The sequence below is a fragment of the Montipora capricornis genome, chromosome 13 (assembly GCF_036669925.1).
Source record: "Montipora capricornis isolate CH-2021 chromosome 13, ASM3666992v2, whole genome shotgun sequence".
NCBI lineage: Eukaryota > Metazoa > Cnidaria > Anthozoa > Scleractinia > Acroporidae > Montipora > Montipora capricornis.
In genome coordinates, this window is record NC_090895.1 from 18,126,349 (window position 1) to 18,146,348 (window position 20,000).

The window sequence follows — 20,000 nt, forward strand, 5'->3', positions numbered from 1 at the left end:
TGCTTATAATAATGAAAGATTCATCCTGTTCGCATGAGGTAGCGTGATTCGGCGCGAATTCAGCCGGCGTAGACTGTGCACGTTCGAATAAACTTGTTCGGTGTGTTTTTGTGGTTGGCAATGCCAAGTCACCATCCAGCTTTGAAAACGTACCCCAAATATAAGATTTACTGATTGTTTTCTCAGTTTTCATATTTAATTAGCTTCGTTTGTGTGTAATTAAGGCAATGAGTGCAAGACTTTTCTAAACTTGTACTGTGGTTCTCTATTTTATCCGGGGGTGGGGGGGGGGGTGGGGTGGGGTGGGGGTAGTATCTAATGTCCTTAACAAAGAGAAAAAGCGAAGTTGTACAGTTACACAGAGTTGAGTTGTGCTTACTATATGCCAATGTGTTATTTTGTGGAAATCAACCCGTTCTCCAACGATGAGTATATGTTTTAGTACCTTTTGAAGATGAAATTCTACATCATAATGTAATAAGGCTTCGTATTTAATTAATTATAGAAGATCAACTTTGCTGGATTATTATTTTGATACATGACTGTAAAAAAGTAAAAAGTAAAGTGGTGCAATTATAAAGCGCCCTTGTCACTAACATCTCAAAGGCACTTTACAATGATCAATTTACCCCCAGCGGACTGGAAGCATATACAGGCGCAAATTGCAGCCGCTTCTAAGCAGTCCATGCATGTTAGTACTCATTTTACTGACCTCGGAAGGATGGAAAGCTGAGTGAACTTTAGCGGGAAAGAAGGTCGCCAAATATTCCAGTCTCGGGAGAACCAGGAATGGAACCCGGGACCTTAGGGTTGGAAGGCAGAGACCTTACCACTGTGCCAACCCCTGCGCTGTAGATTCAACCTTTAGTAGATCTTAATCTTTGGCAGGTGGAAGTTACTCTAACTTGTCCTCAGGAATCTTCTTGCCTCCTTGGAAATTCCCGAATACCATTTTTGAGAATGAGAGGATGGATTATAAGTTTCTGAAATGACTCATTTGGGTATTACTAAGTATTGGTCTTTTCTATAGGTATTGAGGTCAATTAAATTGCATGTGATTAAGAAGTGCCATGGCTGATTGCAATATTCAAGAACACCAGGACAGCTCTGTTAAATGTCAGAGCCCTAATGATCCACAATCAGGAAATTTTAATGCTGATGGATGGGCTTCATTTAATGAAAGCCATGAGAAGGAACAAGTAGAGAGGGTAACTTTCATTTTATATTTTCTTTCTTTTCTATAATAGCACAAGTACAGACCCTGTGTATAGTATTACTGACACCCCTTTTTCATCTACATGTACAGTAGGGCGGTTGTATTGGGGTCTTTAACAAACTGCAAAACGTTAAACTTGTTTTTAGTGTAATGGTTGTTATGCAAATTGAAAGCACACAATTTATTATTGTTTGTCTTTTGCTGCTGATGTGAATGAAGTCTCTTTCAAAAATGAGACCAAACAGGAATGAAACAAGCAAATTTAAAGCGGCCTTATTAAATCCTTGACTTATATGCATTTCACATCAATTAGCTCTCATTGCTTTCAATCTGGCAGGTGACATTCTAATTCTCTAATGACAAGTATTTCTTTAAAGGAGTTGTAACTGCAGAAGCTTTTGTTTATTACTTATTAGTATTGTTATCATGATACCACAAGTTTTCTGGTTGCAACAAGGACATTGATCACACGAGATTTGCTTATACACATGACATTGTAACCTTTCCAGCATCATATTTGATTTGCTACACGTTCGATCTAAAACAGATTCAAATTTTCGTTATTTAGACAGTATTTACATGAGAACGGGTTGAACTCAGTTGAGTTCGCATCGACCTCCATTTACACTACTTGCGCCAGCTTGCATGTTCTTGTGGTGCAAGAACTTCTTGTGCCACTTCTTGCGTGTGCATTATTTTTGGGCTGTACTGGCTAGGGTGATTTCTTGAGGCCTTACAATTTTAAAACTCTGAAAAGGGAAGCTTTAGCCGTTTCCGAGTTATTGGAAGGAAGCTTGCTGTCACTCCATCTGTCAGGTCCTGTAAACATTTTTATGTTAATCTGCTGACTAGTGCATGTATTGGCTTTGTGAGGCAGTAATAGAGGGCAGTTATGGAGGGTGAGAAACTGTCTTACGGTACATAACGTTTGCTCGTTCGATAAATACACTTTTCTTGAGTGCAAAATAATTTATTACTACATTGTAGACCGCACTAAAATTAATTACTTGGTTGCCAAAAGGATACAATACTGATGACCTGTAAGACTATTCGCAATTTAACTGCCCATCAAGATACACTACCACTATTTCAGGGAGAGCCAAGTTTTCAGAAGTAGAATCAAACTAAATATGCCTTTTTGAGTTGTAAAATGGAAAACTAATACAGGAGGAGATAGAAGAAGAAGAAGGAGATAGCATGCGAAAAATGAATTTGCAGTTCTCAAAAGCTATGAAAAAAATATGGTAGTGATCATTAAAATATAGCGGAATATCAACATCACCTTGCTTCATTTCCCGCTCCAGGGGAAGGGAAGAAGAGAAACCCTGGGAGCTTAAGGCTCATCATTAATTTTTCACCTTTCATAATTCATTTTCTGGGCTCAGTGGCTCATAGCCATGTTCAATCCGAGGTGAGCAATCCTAGTTGATCCGGTCTGACTTTTGTACCTGCCTCAAATCAAATTAATACATATTAAACTCTTGGATGCATATTAACACTGTGATTGACTGAGATACAATTCCGAATATTGCCGTTCATCTGCGTTTCAAAACCATGCAAGTGGAAGTGAGTTTTGTTATTGCATTTTAAGTAAGTAGGCTCGATTTCCACCACTCACTCAAGTTCGGGTATCCTCACCAAGAAGAGACGGCTGCACGTGTGAGTGATAGATGGTACTCTCTGTGATGTAAATTCAAAAGAGAAGTTATGCAAAGTTAATATTTGCGGGATAATGACATTTAAGACATCCCAAAACATTGATCAAAATTACAGAAAAGTAATTACATACATGTAACAATGCTTAAAATGGTATGGGAAGCCATTTTGTTTTTCTCACATAATTTTTGCTTAGAGGTGAATATACATGTAGCAGTGCTGTAATGCTATTCACCTCTTGTGTGTACATGTATATTTTTAGTGCGCAATTAAATGCAACATTAGTGAATTAAAAAGACTTTAATAGTATCTAATAGATCACCAGCAAATGAAAAATGATTTTCTTTGCACATCTTTTAATATGCAGAAGCCAAATCCTCAAGACAAAGCCTTTTGCCTCTCTTCATTAACCTTCTGGTGGTTTAATTGGTAAGTTGACATTGGCAAGTACATGGTAGGTTTGTGGTTTCCACCGGTTGCTCACCAGTGTTGAGGTGAGAATTTTAACATTTATATTTAAGCTGGCAAGAATCACAGTTATTTGACTAAATGAAAATCCTCAAAATGCAGTGAAGATGGCAGATGGAAAAAAAGTCAAGACAAAACTTGTTGTTCTTTTGTAGTTTTTAATATTTATATAGCAGCAGCTGTAGGAAGAGGAAACACAAAACCCTACTCCATGGAGTACCCCTAAAAATCATTTATTGGTCTAATTAAGTACGTACTTAATCAACATGGCAACTAAATTTCAAGATGGCAGACAATTCGTGAACTGCATTGAACTGTAACAATCAGAGAGCTGGAAAGCTTGAAATAAATAGGGGTGTGTACATCTAAATGCCTCACCATGTTGATAAAGCATTTAATTTGACCAATAAGTGATTTCTAGGGGTACTCCATTTAGGTACATGTACTGCATAGGGTACTCTGTGGAGTACAGGCCGGCTCCGCGTTTTTTCCTCTCCCACTGCTGCACAGTCATACAACAAAGGCCAAACTTTTTAAAGCTCTTCCCTCTAGCTCCCTGCTTTGATTAACAGGATTAGAGAACATTTTTGCTGTATCAAACCAGTAGTAGGCTGTACAGTTATTTGCAATCACTAAAATTGTGCCAAAGGTAACAGAGACAGTACAATAAGTATTACATGTGGTTGCTGTTCAAAAGAGTGAAGACAAAACCATCCTGCAGTTTTTCAAGTTTCTGCATAAGAACTAATTAAAGTAAAATTTTAACCTCTCCCCTCCATGCTATGAAAAATAGTGAAGGCCCATTTCTCAAAATTCGGGCCTGAAATTTCCCATTTGCTTGTTTTGGAGTTTAGCTGTCCTTTTGACGCTATTTTGAGATAACAAAAAGCAAAAATTAATGACTGTGAAGTTTTAGGATTCAAAAACGTATCTGTTGTTGAGATAGAGGCTGAACGAATTGTGACACCTGAAAAATTATGGCCGGAAAACTCTCAGAACCTTCAAAAAGTGGACCCCAATCAGTTAAAGGTTTTCAAATATCAAAGCGTCACTGTACTGTACGTTACCTTTAAATGTCATCTTGGTTCGTAGACAGGCAGACTGACACAGTCATTCAAGATTAGAAATCACATGTTCGCAATGAACTTTACAACTGGTGTGTTGTTGCCTTCATGATGCAATTATTATATAATTATTACTTTGATTTGCCTTTTAATTATGGGGAGCCAACTGACTTGCTTTAAACAGCAGAAATTATGAATATTGTACAGTAAAATCAACATAAGCATTCAAGTACAGTACCATTCCACAATAGTTTTCTTTTCCTGGGCAATTTTTCTTGGTCTTTAATGTTTCTTTTTTTTTACGTAACCCTGTAGTGATAAGTACACATATTATTATTCTACATTTACGTAAAAATCATCACATCTCGTTATTTTTTTCTGGGATGCATGTCAAGAAAAATCAGCATGGACATAATTGAGTCATGATGAAGGCTTGCACTCTTAATTTGTGATTTGATCATTTTAAGGGTAATTTTTACTGGCTACAAGAGACCACTAGAGGATAAAGACTTGTGGGCACTTAGAAGAAGCAATCGAGCATCCTACATTGTGCCTAGAATTAGGCAGCGATGGATTGATCAACAGAGGAAATGTCGACAGTTGTAAGTCAACGACCTACATGTATTCTGGAGGTTTAAAATTAGACAATACTATAATTTGCTGGAACTTAAAAATTATACTTGTAAACCATTTCAAAGTTAACTTTGAAATTCAAAGCCTCTTTTTAAAATAAAATTAATGTTAGAGCATTTTTTTTACCTGAAAAATTCTTTTCATTCACGTGCAAAGCCAACTATTTTTTTACAATCAAAAGACTGCAGTGCCAAAACACAGGGTGTTTACAGTATAATAGAGTGTCTTTGTACATCTTGAAAGCTGGAAATTTGCCATGCTAATATTGACTCTAATTCTTTATGTAAATGGTTGCATATGTTTAAAGCTTCCTTGAAATTTAAGTCACTATAATTAAAAACTTGGGCTAGTTTAACACAGACATTTACATGTAGATGGCTGGTTTGCAGGAAACAATCCACCCCGAATTAACATTATATTGCATTTTTTGCATATACTGTACTTAATTATGTCTTCCAATTTTACCAATAATTACTCAGAATTTTCCTATAGTATGTAACCAAAACCAGTGTACATAAGTAATATAATATTATCATCTTTCATTTTTTTCGAGTGGTGAAATCTAATAATTTTTACTTTTATTTTTCTTATGTGAGATCAGTTAAGGCTGTCAACAGTATCAAATTCAGCATACCCAGATGTCTGACATTTAAATTTGTTTTAAAATATTTTAAGGAATCAACCAAGGGAAATACAGGATTCTGACAGAGAAAGTGATGATGAGAATTACAAGGAAACTGACAGGTTACTTGGTGATGGTGACGTATCTGAAGATGATGTTGGTGAGCAAGTATCAGTTCGCCAGCCTGGTAAAAAGAAGACAAAGAAGAAAAAGGAAAAGAAACCATCCCTGTCAGGCATTTTATGGAGTGGATTGTTTGGAATGAATTTTGCAATGGCGGTTACTTGCAAGCTTTTGCACGATGCGCTCATATTTATTCAACCCCAGCTTCTCAAGTAAGCAGACATTCATTTTCATTTCTTTAAAATGACGTGACAGAATTGCCTCAATTGGTCAATCTTTTTTCCTTATTTTTGTGTAACAGATTATAATAAATTGTGTATTTGTATCATTCTCACATAATTTTATGCTCACTTGGGTGGTTGGTTGGTGCAATGTCTCAGACATTCTTTATGTGAGTGTGTGATGCTGGACCACCCTTCCTTTCCCTTTCTGAATGTGTGGCACACATGCAAAAAATAGGTGTCAAATAAGATAAAAAATGGGCATGCCCCGGACCCCCCTAAGGAAGTTCATGGCCTTCAGCCACTCAATATGATAAATCCTAGAAAGAACCCTGATATGGGCTAAGAAATGCAGTATTTTTAAATCCACATTTAAGAAAAATAAACAAAGCAGCCTGGTTACAAACATCATGAAGTATATTCTCCCCACTAGGTTAATTGTTGGATACGTTGAAGACAGAGATGACTGGTTTGGTGAGTGGAAGCTGTGGAAGGGCTATGCCTACTGTGGTGCCATGTTTGTGACAGCCATCATATCATCTTTGGCACTTCACCAGTACTTTCATATTATGATGACAATTGGCATGAGACTGCGCACAGCCATTATTGGTTTGGTCTATGAAAAGGTACATGTATGTCAGAGTCAGAGTATTTGTGACTCAAACGCCATTAAATAATCTTTGTTGAATCTACATGTATGTCACATTACATCAAGGCTTGTGAAATTCAGTGCATGAAATCCAATGCATGCACAGGGTTAAGGTGCAGGGTTAAGGTGAGCACAAGACTGTACACGTACGTGCAGGTGATGGCCCAGCTACAAATAGTACATTGTATCACACACTATAAACATTTTAGTGATTAAGCAAGGGTTGTCCACACCGTCCAGCCCGGTTTTTTACCTTGCCATGGTTGTTTAACACTTGCACTACCAAGATTGAGATACATGTATCTGAATTTTCTTCTAGCAAGATCAGTACACTGTCAAGCAGACAGGTAATGAGAATAAAGAATTTTAAATGTAACTGGCAATAAGAGCCTGATTGTATGGCAGGCAGTAAGGAGAAGAAAAATTTAGATCTTGGAAGTGAAAGGGTTAAATTAAGGCAAAGCTTGGAATGAAGTGAGCATGTACAGTTTGCTCCTTGAATGTGGAATCCATGGGCTTGTTGACATCTGTAACCTCCTTTACTAAGGGAAGTGACTCAAACAAAGCCAAGTGGAAGCATGGACAACATGAAATAAAGAACCAATTTAGGGAGGACGTGGCAAAGAAATGATACTTCACTAAATGGAAGTTTAATGGAGCTGCCAAAGAGGAAAAAAATGTTGGTCTTCATGCTTGCTGTGATAACAATTTAATGATTATTATTTTTTCAAGGGATGGAATTCCTCAGTCAGATGAATGGTTTAGAGCACCAACCACTGATTTTCATCCTTGCCTTGCCGTTTTTCTCTGCAGTGCTTACAAATAGAGTTCAAGTAGTGGCAAAACACTATGCAGCATTTTTAGGCCTAACAAATGTGGTCCAGTGCAAGTTTGCACTGCAGTTTGTGCCATGTGATTAGTTCTACACATGTTCATTGTATATTAAAGTTTTACTGTACACCTTGCATCTTATAAGGAAATAATTATTTTTATCATTGTGCTTTTACATTAGCCTTGTTGCTAGTGTTTATGCCCTAATGAAAAACATATAAATTAACTTGATTCTTTTTGCTAATAATTTGAAGGCTTTGATATTGAGCAGCAAAGCCAGAGGAAAGTCGACAGCAGGCGAAATGGTGAATCTGATGTCAGTGGATGCTCAGCGTATAATGGAACTTATGACGTATATAAACTCATTGTGGTCAAGCCCCCTTCAAATTGCTGGTGCCCTTTACTTCCTCTATGACACTATGGGATTATCCATTCTGGCTGGTGTTGGAGTCTTGGTACTTATTATCCCTTTAAACATGGTTTTTGGAAGCAGATGGCACGCACTGCAGGTATATAAACTTGTTTAATGGGGTTCCCCATTGACGAGCAAAATCGTCTAGCATTATACAGAGTAAAATACTAAGTCAGTGGCCGGTTTAGGCGTGTTTGGACGTCAAAGGGTTAAATGATAATAGGTAGTTGTCATTGAGGTTAATTACTGCATGTATGGTACACTAGCTTTGCTGACCCTCCACAAATAAGATTTCTGTCACCACCTTGTTGCATGTTTTGGTTTATTGCAAAGTGGATGAGGTGATCTGAGATTTTTGTTGGCACCCGAAAGCAAAGTTTTGTTATTGACTTTAAGATGGAAATGGTTTTCCTTAATTTGTGGTGTGTTTGAAATGATATGGTGAAAACTATTTTGTTCTGATTCAACAAAAAAATTGAAGTAGTGGAAAGTCATGTCAGAATTTAGATAGTCACTGTAGTTAAATTTTGTCTTTGCAATAAAAAATTAATACAGGGATATACTTTTAAATTTTATATTTTTATGACTTTTTAACTTCTCCAAGACCATTTTCAAGTGTGAATAAAAATACAAGATTAGATTACGCAAGAGCATCAAGCCACTTTACGTGTACATGTACTGGCAGATTTTTCAACATTGTGCATGATGCGATTCCTGTAGCACCAGAAACCCATAAGGGTTGAAACGTGTAACGGCCCCTTGTGTGCTGGGAAACAAGCTTCTGAATATTCAATTTGCTAAGTACCATATTTTGAACAAAAAGAGCAAGGGGTTTCCAAATAAATTATGGTACTTAGCACTGAAACATTCAACCAATCAGTTCGCACTGAATATTAGGAAGCTGTGAACGCGCGTTACACGTTTCAACCCTTATGGGTTTCTGATAGCACTCAATGGATATTGCATCTCATGCATTAGGGTGGTAACTTGCATGCACTTTTGAGCAGTACTGGCTATCACTAACAGTTAAAACAGTTATATGAATGTCATGACTGCTGAAGTGCGCTAACAAAGAGACATAAAACGATGAAACAGTAAGATTAGTCAAGTTATTCATTGTGAAAACCACCTTTGGTTAATCTGGAACTGTCAATACTCTTCAACCAACGTCAATTAAGCCAAAAAGAAAATATATTACTCTTCAAATTTACAGTTGAAACAAATGGCTCAAAAGGATGAAAGGATCAAAGCAACCAATGAGGTCTTGAACGGAATAAAGGTAATAGCCTTAAAATCTGAGACCTTTAGTTTCCTCAAGCCGCTGTTACACGTTGAAACTTGTAGCTGAAACTTTTGTGCAACGGTGCTGCAAAACAGTTTTCAGGAGGCATTGCACCGTGTAACATGGTCGGTTTCATGGAACTTTTTGAACTCCATTGTGAGAAAAGTTGCACAAAAAGTATGTAGAACTGCGTTCTACTTCTGCAATGGTCGCAGCAACCTCAGTGGTGATAAAAACAGGAGTTTCATTGTATAACACCACTTTGTGAATTTGGTCTCGCTTGGTCTTGTTACACTACGCTGCATAAGCCAATCAGAAACCGGCTAAGGCCACGTAAACAACATTTCAATGTGTAACAGTCGTTTTAAACCCACTGGTAGCTTTCCCTTAAGCGGTGGGCTTGCTCATCAGAAATTTTTACCTAAACGCCTATTGCCCCAGACTTGTTTGACACCTAATAGAGACCATTATGTAAAATACATTAAACACAGTGTAGAATTTTAATTTCTTCTCATGCAACCCTAAACGAGACCTTCATAGCTACATATGGGCTACATATAATGACATTTTACCCCAAAATGCCATCATATAGTGAGCCCCAAAATTGGAAATTTACAGCCCTAAGCGAGACAACGAGCATCCCCACCTCTGTCACATACCGTAGAATCCCGGTTATAAGCCCTGGGCTTTTACAATTTCGTAAGGGTTTTTGGGTGGGCCTATAATCGGGGGGGGCTTATACCCGGGGGGGCTTATAACCGGGATTCTATGGTATGTACATCCCTCTCCCCATCCTCCCGCAGGTGACCACTTTACCGCATTTTGTTAAGGTGAAGTGTTATTATTTGTACATGTACATGTAGATTTACTTTGTACATGTACTTGGCTTGCATGGTCTAAAGCACTGATTATAGAATGTCATTTTCTTTCACCCGCTCTGAATGCCTGCACATTTTCTTTGTGAAAAGGAGGCAATTCCTGGATAAAGCTATTATACTTGATACTGCTATTGATTTGTTGCCAGAGATGGAAGGTAATTATTTGATTAATAGTGGTCTGGGCTTTTCCCAATTTCCTGTCTTCCTTTTTTAATGAAGGTGCTTAAGCTTTATGCCTGGGAGGAATCATTCATGAATCAAATAAGAGGAATACGTAATAGAGAACTTCGGGTTCTGAGGACTATCGGCTTCTGGACTGCCTGCTTTATGTTCACATTTAACTGTGCTCCGACACTGGTAAGTGATTAATGGGCATCACCCCTACAAACTCCATCTCCTACGATTTTATATGTAGTTGTGATAATCGCGACCCATCGCAATTATTGTCTAATTATATGGACTGCAAACGAAGCCACCATGTTGCATGGAAGTAGTTTTCGATGAAATAAATGTATACATACATACTTTCTGGACCATTCAAGGGTAATGAAACGAACAGAACAATAACTTTGAGAATCGCAACAAGCCAGAGGCAAACCAGTTGGGTAAATAAAATAACTGGCAAGTAGAAGTCCTGAATTTTTTTAAATGCAATATAATGTTAAAAATTTCCTTGAGAAGTGCATGTGTATTCGTGTTTTCCATTGCAACTGGAAGCAAAAAAAAAATTCTTGATTAAAGTGAGATCTCAGTGTTCTTTCTTTCTCCACCTTCATGAACTGGAAGAGTGCAATGTGTTTTTTTCTTTTGTCGCCATGTTTTGCAGGTGGCTATCTCGACCTTTGCTGTTTACATCTTTACCGGACATGAACTAAGTGCTAGTAAAGCATTTGTGGCTTTGTCGTTATTCAACGTAATGCGTTTCCCTCTCGTTATGTTACCTGATGTTATTGTCAGTACTATTCAGGTAAGCTGTAAATTTTGCCTCATGGAGTAGTTAGTGTTCATCCACTTTGCATGTACCGAGAAGACACCTTGTCGGGTGGTTGAGCCACAATTATATACTTTACTAGTAGAGAACAGTTTTCAAACGTAATGACTGTGGAAAGTAATTTCGCGATTGCAGTTGCTATGCTAAAAGTGATTAGTCTCACGTCAGTTTATCAACCAATGAGAAGGAAAATCAAAAGCAATTGCGACTTGCACGCACGATTTTTCCCGCGCCTTGAGCAAGCATTTGGATTAGTTCATTGTGCTGTTTGCACCTGCTGTGATTGGTCGATGCAATTACTTTGGTATTTGTTTTGCGACACCCACTTGAAGACCGCTTTATACCACAAGTAAATAGTGCTTTCTTCGCCTTCTCATTGGCTAGTTCCGAGGTGAATAGCAAGTATTCGTATTATTAGTATATACTAAAACAGTTGATAGCGTTGAAGGCGCGCTCATTGGCTACTCAAACTCCTGCTTATCTTTGTTATTCACCTTTGAGGAACTCGCGCGAGATTTATAATTACACCCGAAAATATTGATATCTTTGGTGCTATCTCACTGTTTTAGTATAATTTATACTAAAGCAACTATTCACCTCGGTGCGCGTGTCGGTGGGTAGTGGTTGATATTTACCTCGCCGCCTCACGGCTCGGTAAATGTCCACCACTACCCAACTCCACTTCGGTGAATGGTTGTCAATTTAGTATATACCGCACATGTGAATTGTGCTTTCCGCGCCTTTTGATTGGCTAGCTCGGAGGTGAATACCAAGTACTATTCTCTTCTGAGCAACAGAGAAGAACAAAATGGCTTCGCGTTTCGCTTGGGTTACCGAGGGGTAAATTTTATTGAGAAACAAGGCTGATTATTTAACTTGTGTGGTATCATTCTCGTACCCAGAGTCCTCCGGCTTTTTGGTCAGCGGATGAGCGCCCGGAGATAGTCTGGGATAATGGGCTTGAACTATTTTTTTGATTAGTCGCTTGCATAACAATGGCAGTCCGACAGGAAGTCGGTAAGTAATTCGGAAACCCCAGAATTTGGAGGGAGATTCAAAATCTAAAACTAATTTCAGTGCTGTTAGTTTTTTCTACCTCAGAAATATATATATATATAAATCACAAAAATAATAAAGACGGTCTTTGAATTATGTCTAATACCGCACGGGAATTTTCCCACGCTGTTAAAAACTGATTACTGTTGCTGTTGCAAAAGAACCGTAGGAAAACATTGCATCAGTCTCTTTGGGGAGAAATCCGTGGAAGAAGGTCTTGTCGAAGCCACTCACAATTACGGAAACATAAAATTTTAGTAGAAGAGGACGTTGGTGTCGTTTCCACAGAAAATTTGTCGATCGTGTTGCTTGCACGATGGTATTGTGCACGATGGAATGCACGCTGAAACACGAAAAACACACCTACCGAAAGCGTCATCTTCGTCATGTTCACTCGCTCTTACAGCAAGCCCGTGGTCATTTCTTTACGGTGTGTAAGGCTAAATTTTTTGTTTCTCGAACACTTTCAACTATTTACTGTTTTCTCGTTTCTGTTCCCGTTTAAACTCGAGCATGCGCAATAAGACCGGAACCTACGTTTTCAGGGAAAATGGCGTCGATTATTCCAGAGTCTCTCCGGGCGCTGGCACGCTGACCAAAAAGCCCGAGGATTCTGAGTACGAGATTGGTGTGGTATGTACTAAAACAATTATGCACCTCAATGTTCGTGAAAGTGGTGAATGTTTACCTCGCCGCGAATATCCACCACTATTCACCTCCACCTCCTTGCAGAAATGCATGGTCTCGCTGATCCCACATCCCACATGTTAAACCAATTGCTATAAAATATTATGGTGCTGTTTTCAACAAGGTTGAAATAGTTTTAAAAAACAAGATTGACAATATTGACAAGAGCTGGTATTTAATTTGTTGACCACTCACGACTCTCACTTGACTTGCTGGCTTAGGGTTGGAAAACTAGTGTAGCACAGTTGTGGACTCATAGGTTTGATTTCTGTCCATTCCTCGACTTTTTAAGCTTATGTACAGTTGCTTAAACACAATGATGCAAAAAAAGAATGTCCTCCGTTATTTGCAAATCATCCGGATGTGCCCAATGTACCTTTTGCTTTTATTGCACAATGGCGTTTGAGTTTAAAGCTCGGTAACATCATTTTTGCTCTTCAGTTTGTTTTGGTAACACACCAAGCTTGCTTGTTTGTCGGCTTGCTTTCTACATACCTCCTGATACACAATTGATGATAGCCCTTGTTTTCAGTAGAGCTGAAGGGGCTGTGAAAAAAATTGTTTCTTTTTTTTCCTTTGTAGGCAAGGGTTTCTCTAAAAAGACTGCAGGAGTTTTTAGAAGGAGATGAGCTGGATTCCAACAACGTACACAAAACACAATGTAAAGTCTTTTGTTTACTTTTCTTGAATTTTGTAAGCTGGTTAGTGATGTCAGCACTACATGTATTTTCGTTTTAATTAGCCAGTATAAAAAATCTTATATTACCTTTTGTTTGTCCCTCCAAAATTTTGCAAAGGAGTTAAAGGAGCGTTGTTTTCAGTTTCTCTTGGGACTTACAATGGTCCCAAAAGAAAATAGAAACGATGCTGAATATGCAAAATTTTGGAGGGACGAACAGAGACTATTGTGGTCTTTTTGATACTGGTTAATTAGCTAAGAAACATAAGATGTAAAATACATCTCGTCGCATGGTTCATCAGGGTAAATTTCAGTACAATAGTGAGAGTACCTCATTTGGACAATTTCAGTCTAAGCACTATCGCGGAATGGTCGTGGGAACCTAGTTTAGAGGCCTCGCTGCGACGAGTCTCGTATAGCTCAGTGGTACACCATCCGAACTAGAAATCGGAAGGTCGTAGGTTCGACTCCTGCAAAGGAGCACTCGGATTTCTTCCAAGTATTCCCGAGGCAAAATGGTCTCGTTCCCGCGGGTCTCCTGTAGCTCAGTGGTTGAGCATCCGAACTAGTAATCGGAAGGTCGTAGGTTCGACTCCTGCAAAGGAGCACTCGGATTTCTTCCGAGTATTTCCGAGTCAAAATTAAATGGTCTCGTTCCCGTGGGTCTCCTGTAGCTCAATGGTAGAGCATCCGAACTAGTAATCGGAAGGTCGTAGGTTCGACTCCCGCAAAGGAGCACTCGGATTTCTTCCGAGTATTCGAGAGTCAACTTCGAGAAATACATCTCGGCATTGGATGGAGCTTCAACCTACTTTGACACCGGTGATTGAAAATCAGCCATCCAACGGGGTGTAGTTTTAGTGTTGGAAGTTAGGCTTCTTTTGTTCGTCCACCAGAAGTCCTACATTTCTCTATAGTTAGTGGTGTCTCCAGAGGTTGGTTGAAACGTCCTATTGAACCTGTAATAATCATTTTAAGAAGACTCCGTATGAAAAGCAATTGTAGGTCGGTGGTTTACGGGTCCTTTATGAATAGCCACTTTATTTTATTTATCGGCGGCCAAGGGGCACTAAGGTAATCTCTCCCGATACAATACCTTTGGTTGCAGGGTTTTTAAGGACATTTAGGTTGCACAAAAAAAATCAATTATAATCGCCTTATCACAAAGAAAAGGAAAACCAAAAAGATTCAGAACGTTTTTAGGCTAGAAATCTCTGCAGTGCAACTTTCCATCGATTTGGGCATGTTTTGTGGTCACTCCCAAAAAGTGAGTCAATTGTCAAAAAATGAGTAGCAAGTATTTCACGATTATTCTGTCTTGTTCACCTTGTAAAATACGGGCGAGCTATCCTGTAACTTCCTGGGTACGTGAAGGTTTTAAAGTAAAGGTAGGAAATGAGAGCTTCATTGTGGCATTCTCGCGTTGTCGTCAAAACCTAAAATATGGTGATTTCATGCTGTTATTTTGTGGAGCACGGAAAAGAAAGACACTGAAGTGTGTAGCGCACGAGCAGCACGACTATTTCCCCCCTTTTAACCATAGCTGTCGTCGTTGCTTTAACACCCCATGTATTTTGTTTCTTGTACACAGTGTCCTCAACTGCGGTGAAAATAGAAAACGGTTCCTTCAGTTGGAACAAGAAAGATGCACCTGTATTACGCGAGTAAGTTAGACTTCATTTTTACATACGCAAATTAATAATGTGGTGTAGTGACGTAATTGTGCTACTATGCACTCTTGCTGGTCGATACTATAAAGAATTGTTTGAAAACAATCCGCGCTGTTTCGAAATTGGAAAAAAGGTCTACCTAAGTATAATTGAGAAAAAGATTACTCAAACGCCCAGTTATGACATTAAGGTTAGTTGGCCAGGGACTTTAAGATCTATGATGCCCTACGCTGACGAAAACGTCACCTCTAATTTTGCATAAGTCTTTCGCGATTATTCCATCATTTTCACGTCTCACAAGATAGGCGAAGTATCCTAAAAATAAATAGGCCATTTCCGGAGTCAAGCCTGTCTCCTCTTCAAAGCGAGTCTAAGTGCGAAATTTTTGTGATGTTAATTGGTTCTACTTTAAATGTCAATGAAAACTAATAGGACATTTGCATGATGACACCATTTGGCTACAAGTACCAGAATCCTTTGGTTTTGCTTGTCTCGTGCTAATTGAAGCTATTGGTGTTTTTACCCCACTGGGAAGACAAAATTTAAATTAGAAAAGAAAAACACACTGAATTCTGGTGGGTGTACGTAGTCAAATGACGCTATCGTGAAAGTTGCCTATTTTCATGAGAAAAACTTCGCACTTAGACTCGCTTTGAAGGGAGGCAGAGATGAACTCGCAAATGGTCTATTGGTGCGAGCGGGTTTCAAGAGTAAAAGTATAGAATGACACGTTTGCATTTGAAAGCTCACGTTGTCGTTAAACCTCTGGAACAGCAAACATGTGCTAAAAGTTGCGTTCCTCGCGTGCCGCACGATTCTTTTTCCTTGGTCCTTGAAAGTCTCCCATTTCTTTTAGTGAGCAAGATCGAAAAAGACCTCCGCTTTTTATGTGCTGAAGCGTAAATAAAAATGTTAATAAACAGAGTATAAATGTCTCGAAGTGCGTTCCCAGTGCTCTCTCGTTTATCTCACGCATGTACGTTGAGCCATAAGTGCACAGTGCATGTCTAAGGTTTATACGTGCTCAAGCTTTCGTTTTGCGGTTGTCACAATGCCAGGCAAGTGCCGTTTTAACGAAAAAGGGTTTAAAAAAAGATGAGTATAAGTCATGGCTTCAAAAAGACGGCGGGAAATTCCGAACAAAGCTTTGTGTTTTGCCTTCAAGAAAAGCATCCATCGACTTGAACGTAATGGGAGAGTCAGCCCTCGTGCATGTGAGCCATATGAAAGTGCTGAACTTTGTACCTTGTGACTTGCACGAAATGTTGTATCTCATCTAGGGTTGACAATATGGCTGCCACGGTTGCTCAAGGCTTGCAATACCTAAATGGCCGAAAAATAGATTCAAGAAGAACATCATAGTTTTGCCTGGTTGGAGGTTAAACAAAAAAGGAGCCCTTGAGAATTTTGGACATGGTCCTGGAAAGTCCTCGAAAAGTCCTTGAATTTTTGGCCCAAAAAAGTGTACGGAACCCTACAGGTCTCTTTTTAAGTCCCTTCTATCTGTCATAAAAAGCGCAAAGTCCTCCACTTCACTTTGAGTCGGTGACGAAGATAGTGACTCCTGCCACCCGCGCTGTGTAGTCAGTCGCCTTTTTTTCGTTTTGTCTGGTTTAGGCTTATTCCAGGCCGTGAGGGACCCGAAATCCTTGATTACCTTTCAATTGCCGCTTTCTATACTAGAAATGCATCGTTCTTAGTGCTTAGCTAAGTGCTTAGCTTAGTTCATCTTGTGTAAAAAATAGGCAAGAGATAGACGATGCATCTGGACGCGCTATATGTTGTCTTTGCGTCTTCCAAACCTGCTTAAGAAGGTTACATACGTCATGAGCCCGTTTTTTTTTCTCCACTGGACAAGTTTAGCAAATGTTTATCTCTTACATTTTGTTGGATCTTTTCACGGGCGAGTCATTGATACAATAAATTTCTGATCTTTATTATAATAAATGGCCAAAATGCTGTATCCCTGTAGAGATATTACGCTGGATAGTATGACTTTACTGGTACATGCATACGTACATCTTTATTTGACAGTGCAGGTTGCAGAAATGGGCAAGACTTAAGTCCTCATGTGGACCAGCCAACTTAACCTAAATCACTATTAAGGGATCAACAGACATTATATTCAAATATCTCGTGTACGGAAGTATTAATAAAGTTTCTTCTAGCAAGTGAAAGTTGTAGTGTAAAGTGCAAATAAATCTTGAAAATATGAACACGGTGTTTAGTTATGTAAGAAATCTTTCTGGATCAAAGTCTTGAAACAATACTCAGAACTACACTGTACCTAGTAAAATGAACTTAGAAACTAACTGTGGTTTTACTGTCTTAGAATCTCCCTGAGTATTCCAAGTGGTTCACTAGTGGCTGTGGTGGGTCAGGTTGGTTGCGGAAAGTCATCGTTGATTTCAGCTATCCTTGGAGAAACGGAGAAACTGCAAGGGAAGGTGTTTGTCGAGGTAAGCCAGGATTGGGCAGAACTGCAAAATACCCAATCTCGTCCCCAGAGTCCGCTTTTCTTTTGGTCAGCACCAAGAACACGGACTCTGGCCATTTGCAATCTATGCGCAGTCGTAGTGAAGATCCATTATCCATTTCAATAACCGTTGACAACCACTGTTGTTTCAAGTTTCTGAGCATGCGTAGACGATCCGGTAAAGGACTTCCACATTACCATTTTCGATTTTTTAGACACCTTAAGATTGACGTTTACCGCGGACCGCAAACCTCTACAGGTCACTTGACCAGACTTCAACCTCGCGTTTACGGAAAATTCTCCTCGTTTTCAACGGCAAGAGGTAGGTTTTCGCTTAGGTCATTTACCTCAATTTTGACCAACTTTTATTCGCATGAATATTTTGTGATCCCACGTATGCCTGGCACTGATATACAGAAAAAAACCTTTTTATTTCATTTCATATGAATTTTAATATAACAAGACAACAGTTTTGTTTTTACAAGGTTTGAACGACAACTGTTGCACAACGTTGAAATTCAGCATGTTACAACGCGTCGTTATCACGCGATTCTTAATACACGGAGGAGGCATACAGCAAACGGCAAACTGCAAACCTGAAACCGCGGTTTGCGGTCCGCGGTAAACGTCGATCTTAAGGTGTCCTTTAACTCTTGATTAACTAGAGATTTCCCAGAAACATCCCAAATAACGTGACATAGCCCTTTTAACGTTTGGTCCGTGAAATTATGACACTTCAGTTGTCTATAGCAGTAGACTGTATTTGTATTCTTTCAGTAGCCCTGGAGCTCAGATATGGATGTCTGGATATAAGTGGGAACTACTGTTACAGTACGATTCGATTAAAAGGTCTGAAATCCTTTTGTTTTAATGTTTTTTCAGGGTTCTGTAGCCTATGTATCCCAACAAGCTTGGATTCAGAATGCTACTGTCAGAGAAAATATCCTGTTCAGCAGAGCGTTTGATTCTAGTCGCTATGACTGTGTACTCGACGCATGCGCTTTGCGACCGGATCTTGAAATGCTTACCGCTGGTGACGCAACAGAGATTGGAGAAAGAGTAGGCAACAGTAAATTTTACCTGAAAACATTTAAGATATAGTATGCTTTGATTGAAAAAATAAGAAGCGTTCCCTTCACTTTTCAAGTTGTATTATTCCACCTAATCCCCTCATACTATAATACCAACTTTATTCATTTAATTAAATGAAAGGGAAGGATACCAGAGGTTATCCCTATCGAGCGTATCCGCCCGCAGCTGGATGTAATTGACTGAGAGTTGATTTTGATGAGGAAGGAAAACCGGAGTACCCAGAGAAAAACCCTCGGAGTCAGATTGAGATCGACTGAAACTCAGCCCACATACGACCCGAGGCCAGGGTTGAACCTGGATCGCAGAGGTGGGAGGCGCGGTTGATAACAGCTAAACCACTCTGCTCCCCAAACGCATACCCCATACGCAACTTTAGTAGGGTCAGTCGATGTACATGTAATAGTAGTTTTAAGTTGATTGTGGTTTGATCTGCTTAAAGCAGCAAAGCTAGCGCTGTGGTGACATCACTTGCTTCCCACCAATGTGGCCTGGGTTCGATTCCCAGACTCGGCATCCCACGTGGGTTGAGTTTGTTGGTTCTCAACTCTGCTCCGGGAGGAGGTTTTTCTCCGGGTATTTCGGTTTTCCCCCCTTCATAAAAACCTTGTTTGAAAAAAAGCCAAAAAATGAATTGCTCGACTTCCTGCAGTTTACTTATATATCATCAACTCTTCGGGTTTTCAACTGTGTTGCACATGTCAGCTAAAACGCTAATTTTCTCCCTATGTGAAAAAACTACGTGCACAAGTAGCGTTTCTGAATCGTATTTGGCCGTGCAAACGAAAACGATTCTAAAACTCAAACGCACATAAAGAATAAGGAGCATGCGTGCGCGTGCGCTCTCTATGGTATCACGAGTTTGTAATATCATGGTATTCGAAAATCTCCATTTTTACCTGTCCTCACGAATACGACAAACCTCCGTTTTAAAAAATCTACACTATGGATAGACTCGATATCCGCCGCTCACTGGAGTTCGGGTATCCTCCCCGAGAAGAGACGGCTGGACGCGTGAGCGATAAGTTGTGTCTGTGAGGTAAATTCAAATATAATTTATGCAAAGTTAATATTTGTGGGGAATAGCCTTGGGCATCCCAAAACACCGATTTTAACAAAACAATTATTACATAACAATGCCTAAAACTTCTCTGCGAAGTTTCCAGATGATAGGAGCTTGAGTTTGTGGTTAAATGATCAATGTGAGTTTGAATTCTTCCGCGCATCATCAAAAAAATCTTCGGCCGCTTCAGCTCTCGGTCGACCTCATCGGCCCCCTCGTTTTGCCACCAATAAA

The 20,000-nt window shown here is 39.3% G+C and overlaps 1 protein-coding gene across 1 annotated transcript in view; it reads left to right on the forward strand.

Annotated features, from left to right (window-relative positions):
- Nucleotides 1-20,000, forward strand: part of LOC138028939 (multidrug resistance-associated protein 1-like) — a 38,737-nt gene that overhangs the window by 413 nt on the left and 18,324 nt on the right. The window contains exons 3-15 of the mRNA XM_068876586.1: nt 1,031-1,208; nt 3,240-3,301; nt 4,872-5,006; nt 5,713-5,994; nt 6,437-6,629; nt 7,738-7,992; nt 9,109-9,174; nt 10,275-10,412; nt 10,882-11,022; nt 13,372-13,450; nt 15,060-15,132; nt 17,471-17,597; nt 18,497-18,673. Of these exons, the coding sequence (XP_068732687.1) occupies nt 1,071-1,208; nt 3,240-3,301; nt 4,872-5,006; nt 5,713-5,994; nt 6,437-6,629; nt 7,738-7,992; nt 9,109-9,174; nt 10,275-10,412; nt 10,882-11,022; nt 13,372-13,450; nt 15,060-15,132; nt 17,471-17,597; nt 18,497-18,673 (1,866 nt within the window). The 5' untranslated portion in view covers nt 1,031-1,070. The remainder of the gene's footprint in view (nt 1-1,030; nt 1,209-3,239; nt 3,302-4,871; nt 5,007-5,712; nt 5,995-6,436; nt 6,630-7,737; nt 7,993-9,108; nt 9,175-10,274; nt 10,413-10,881; nt 11,023-13,371; nt 13,451-15,059; nt 15,133-17,470; nt 17,598-18,496; nt 18,674-20,000) is intronic.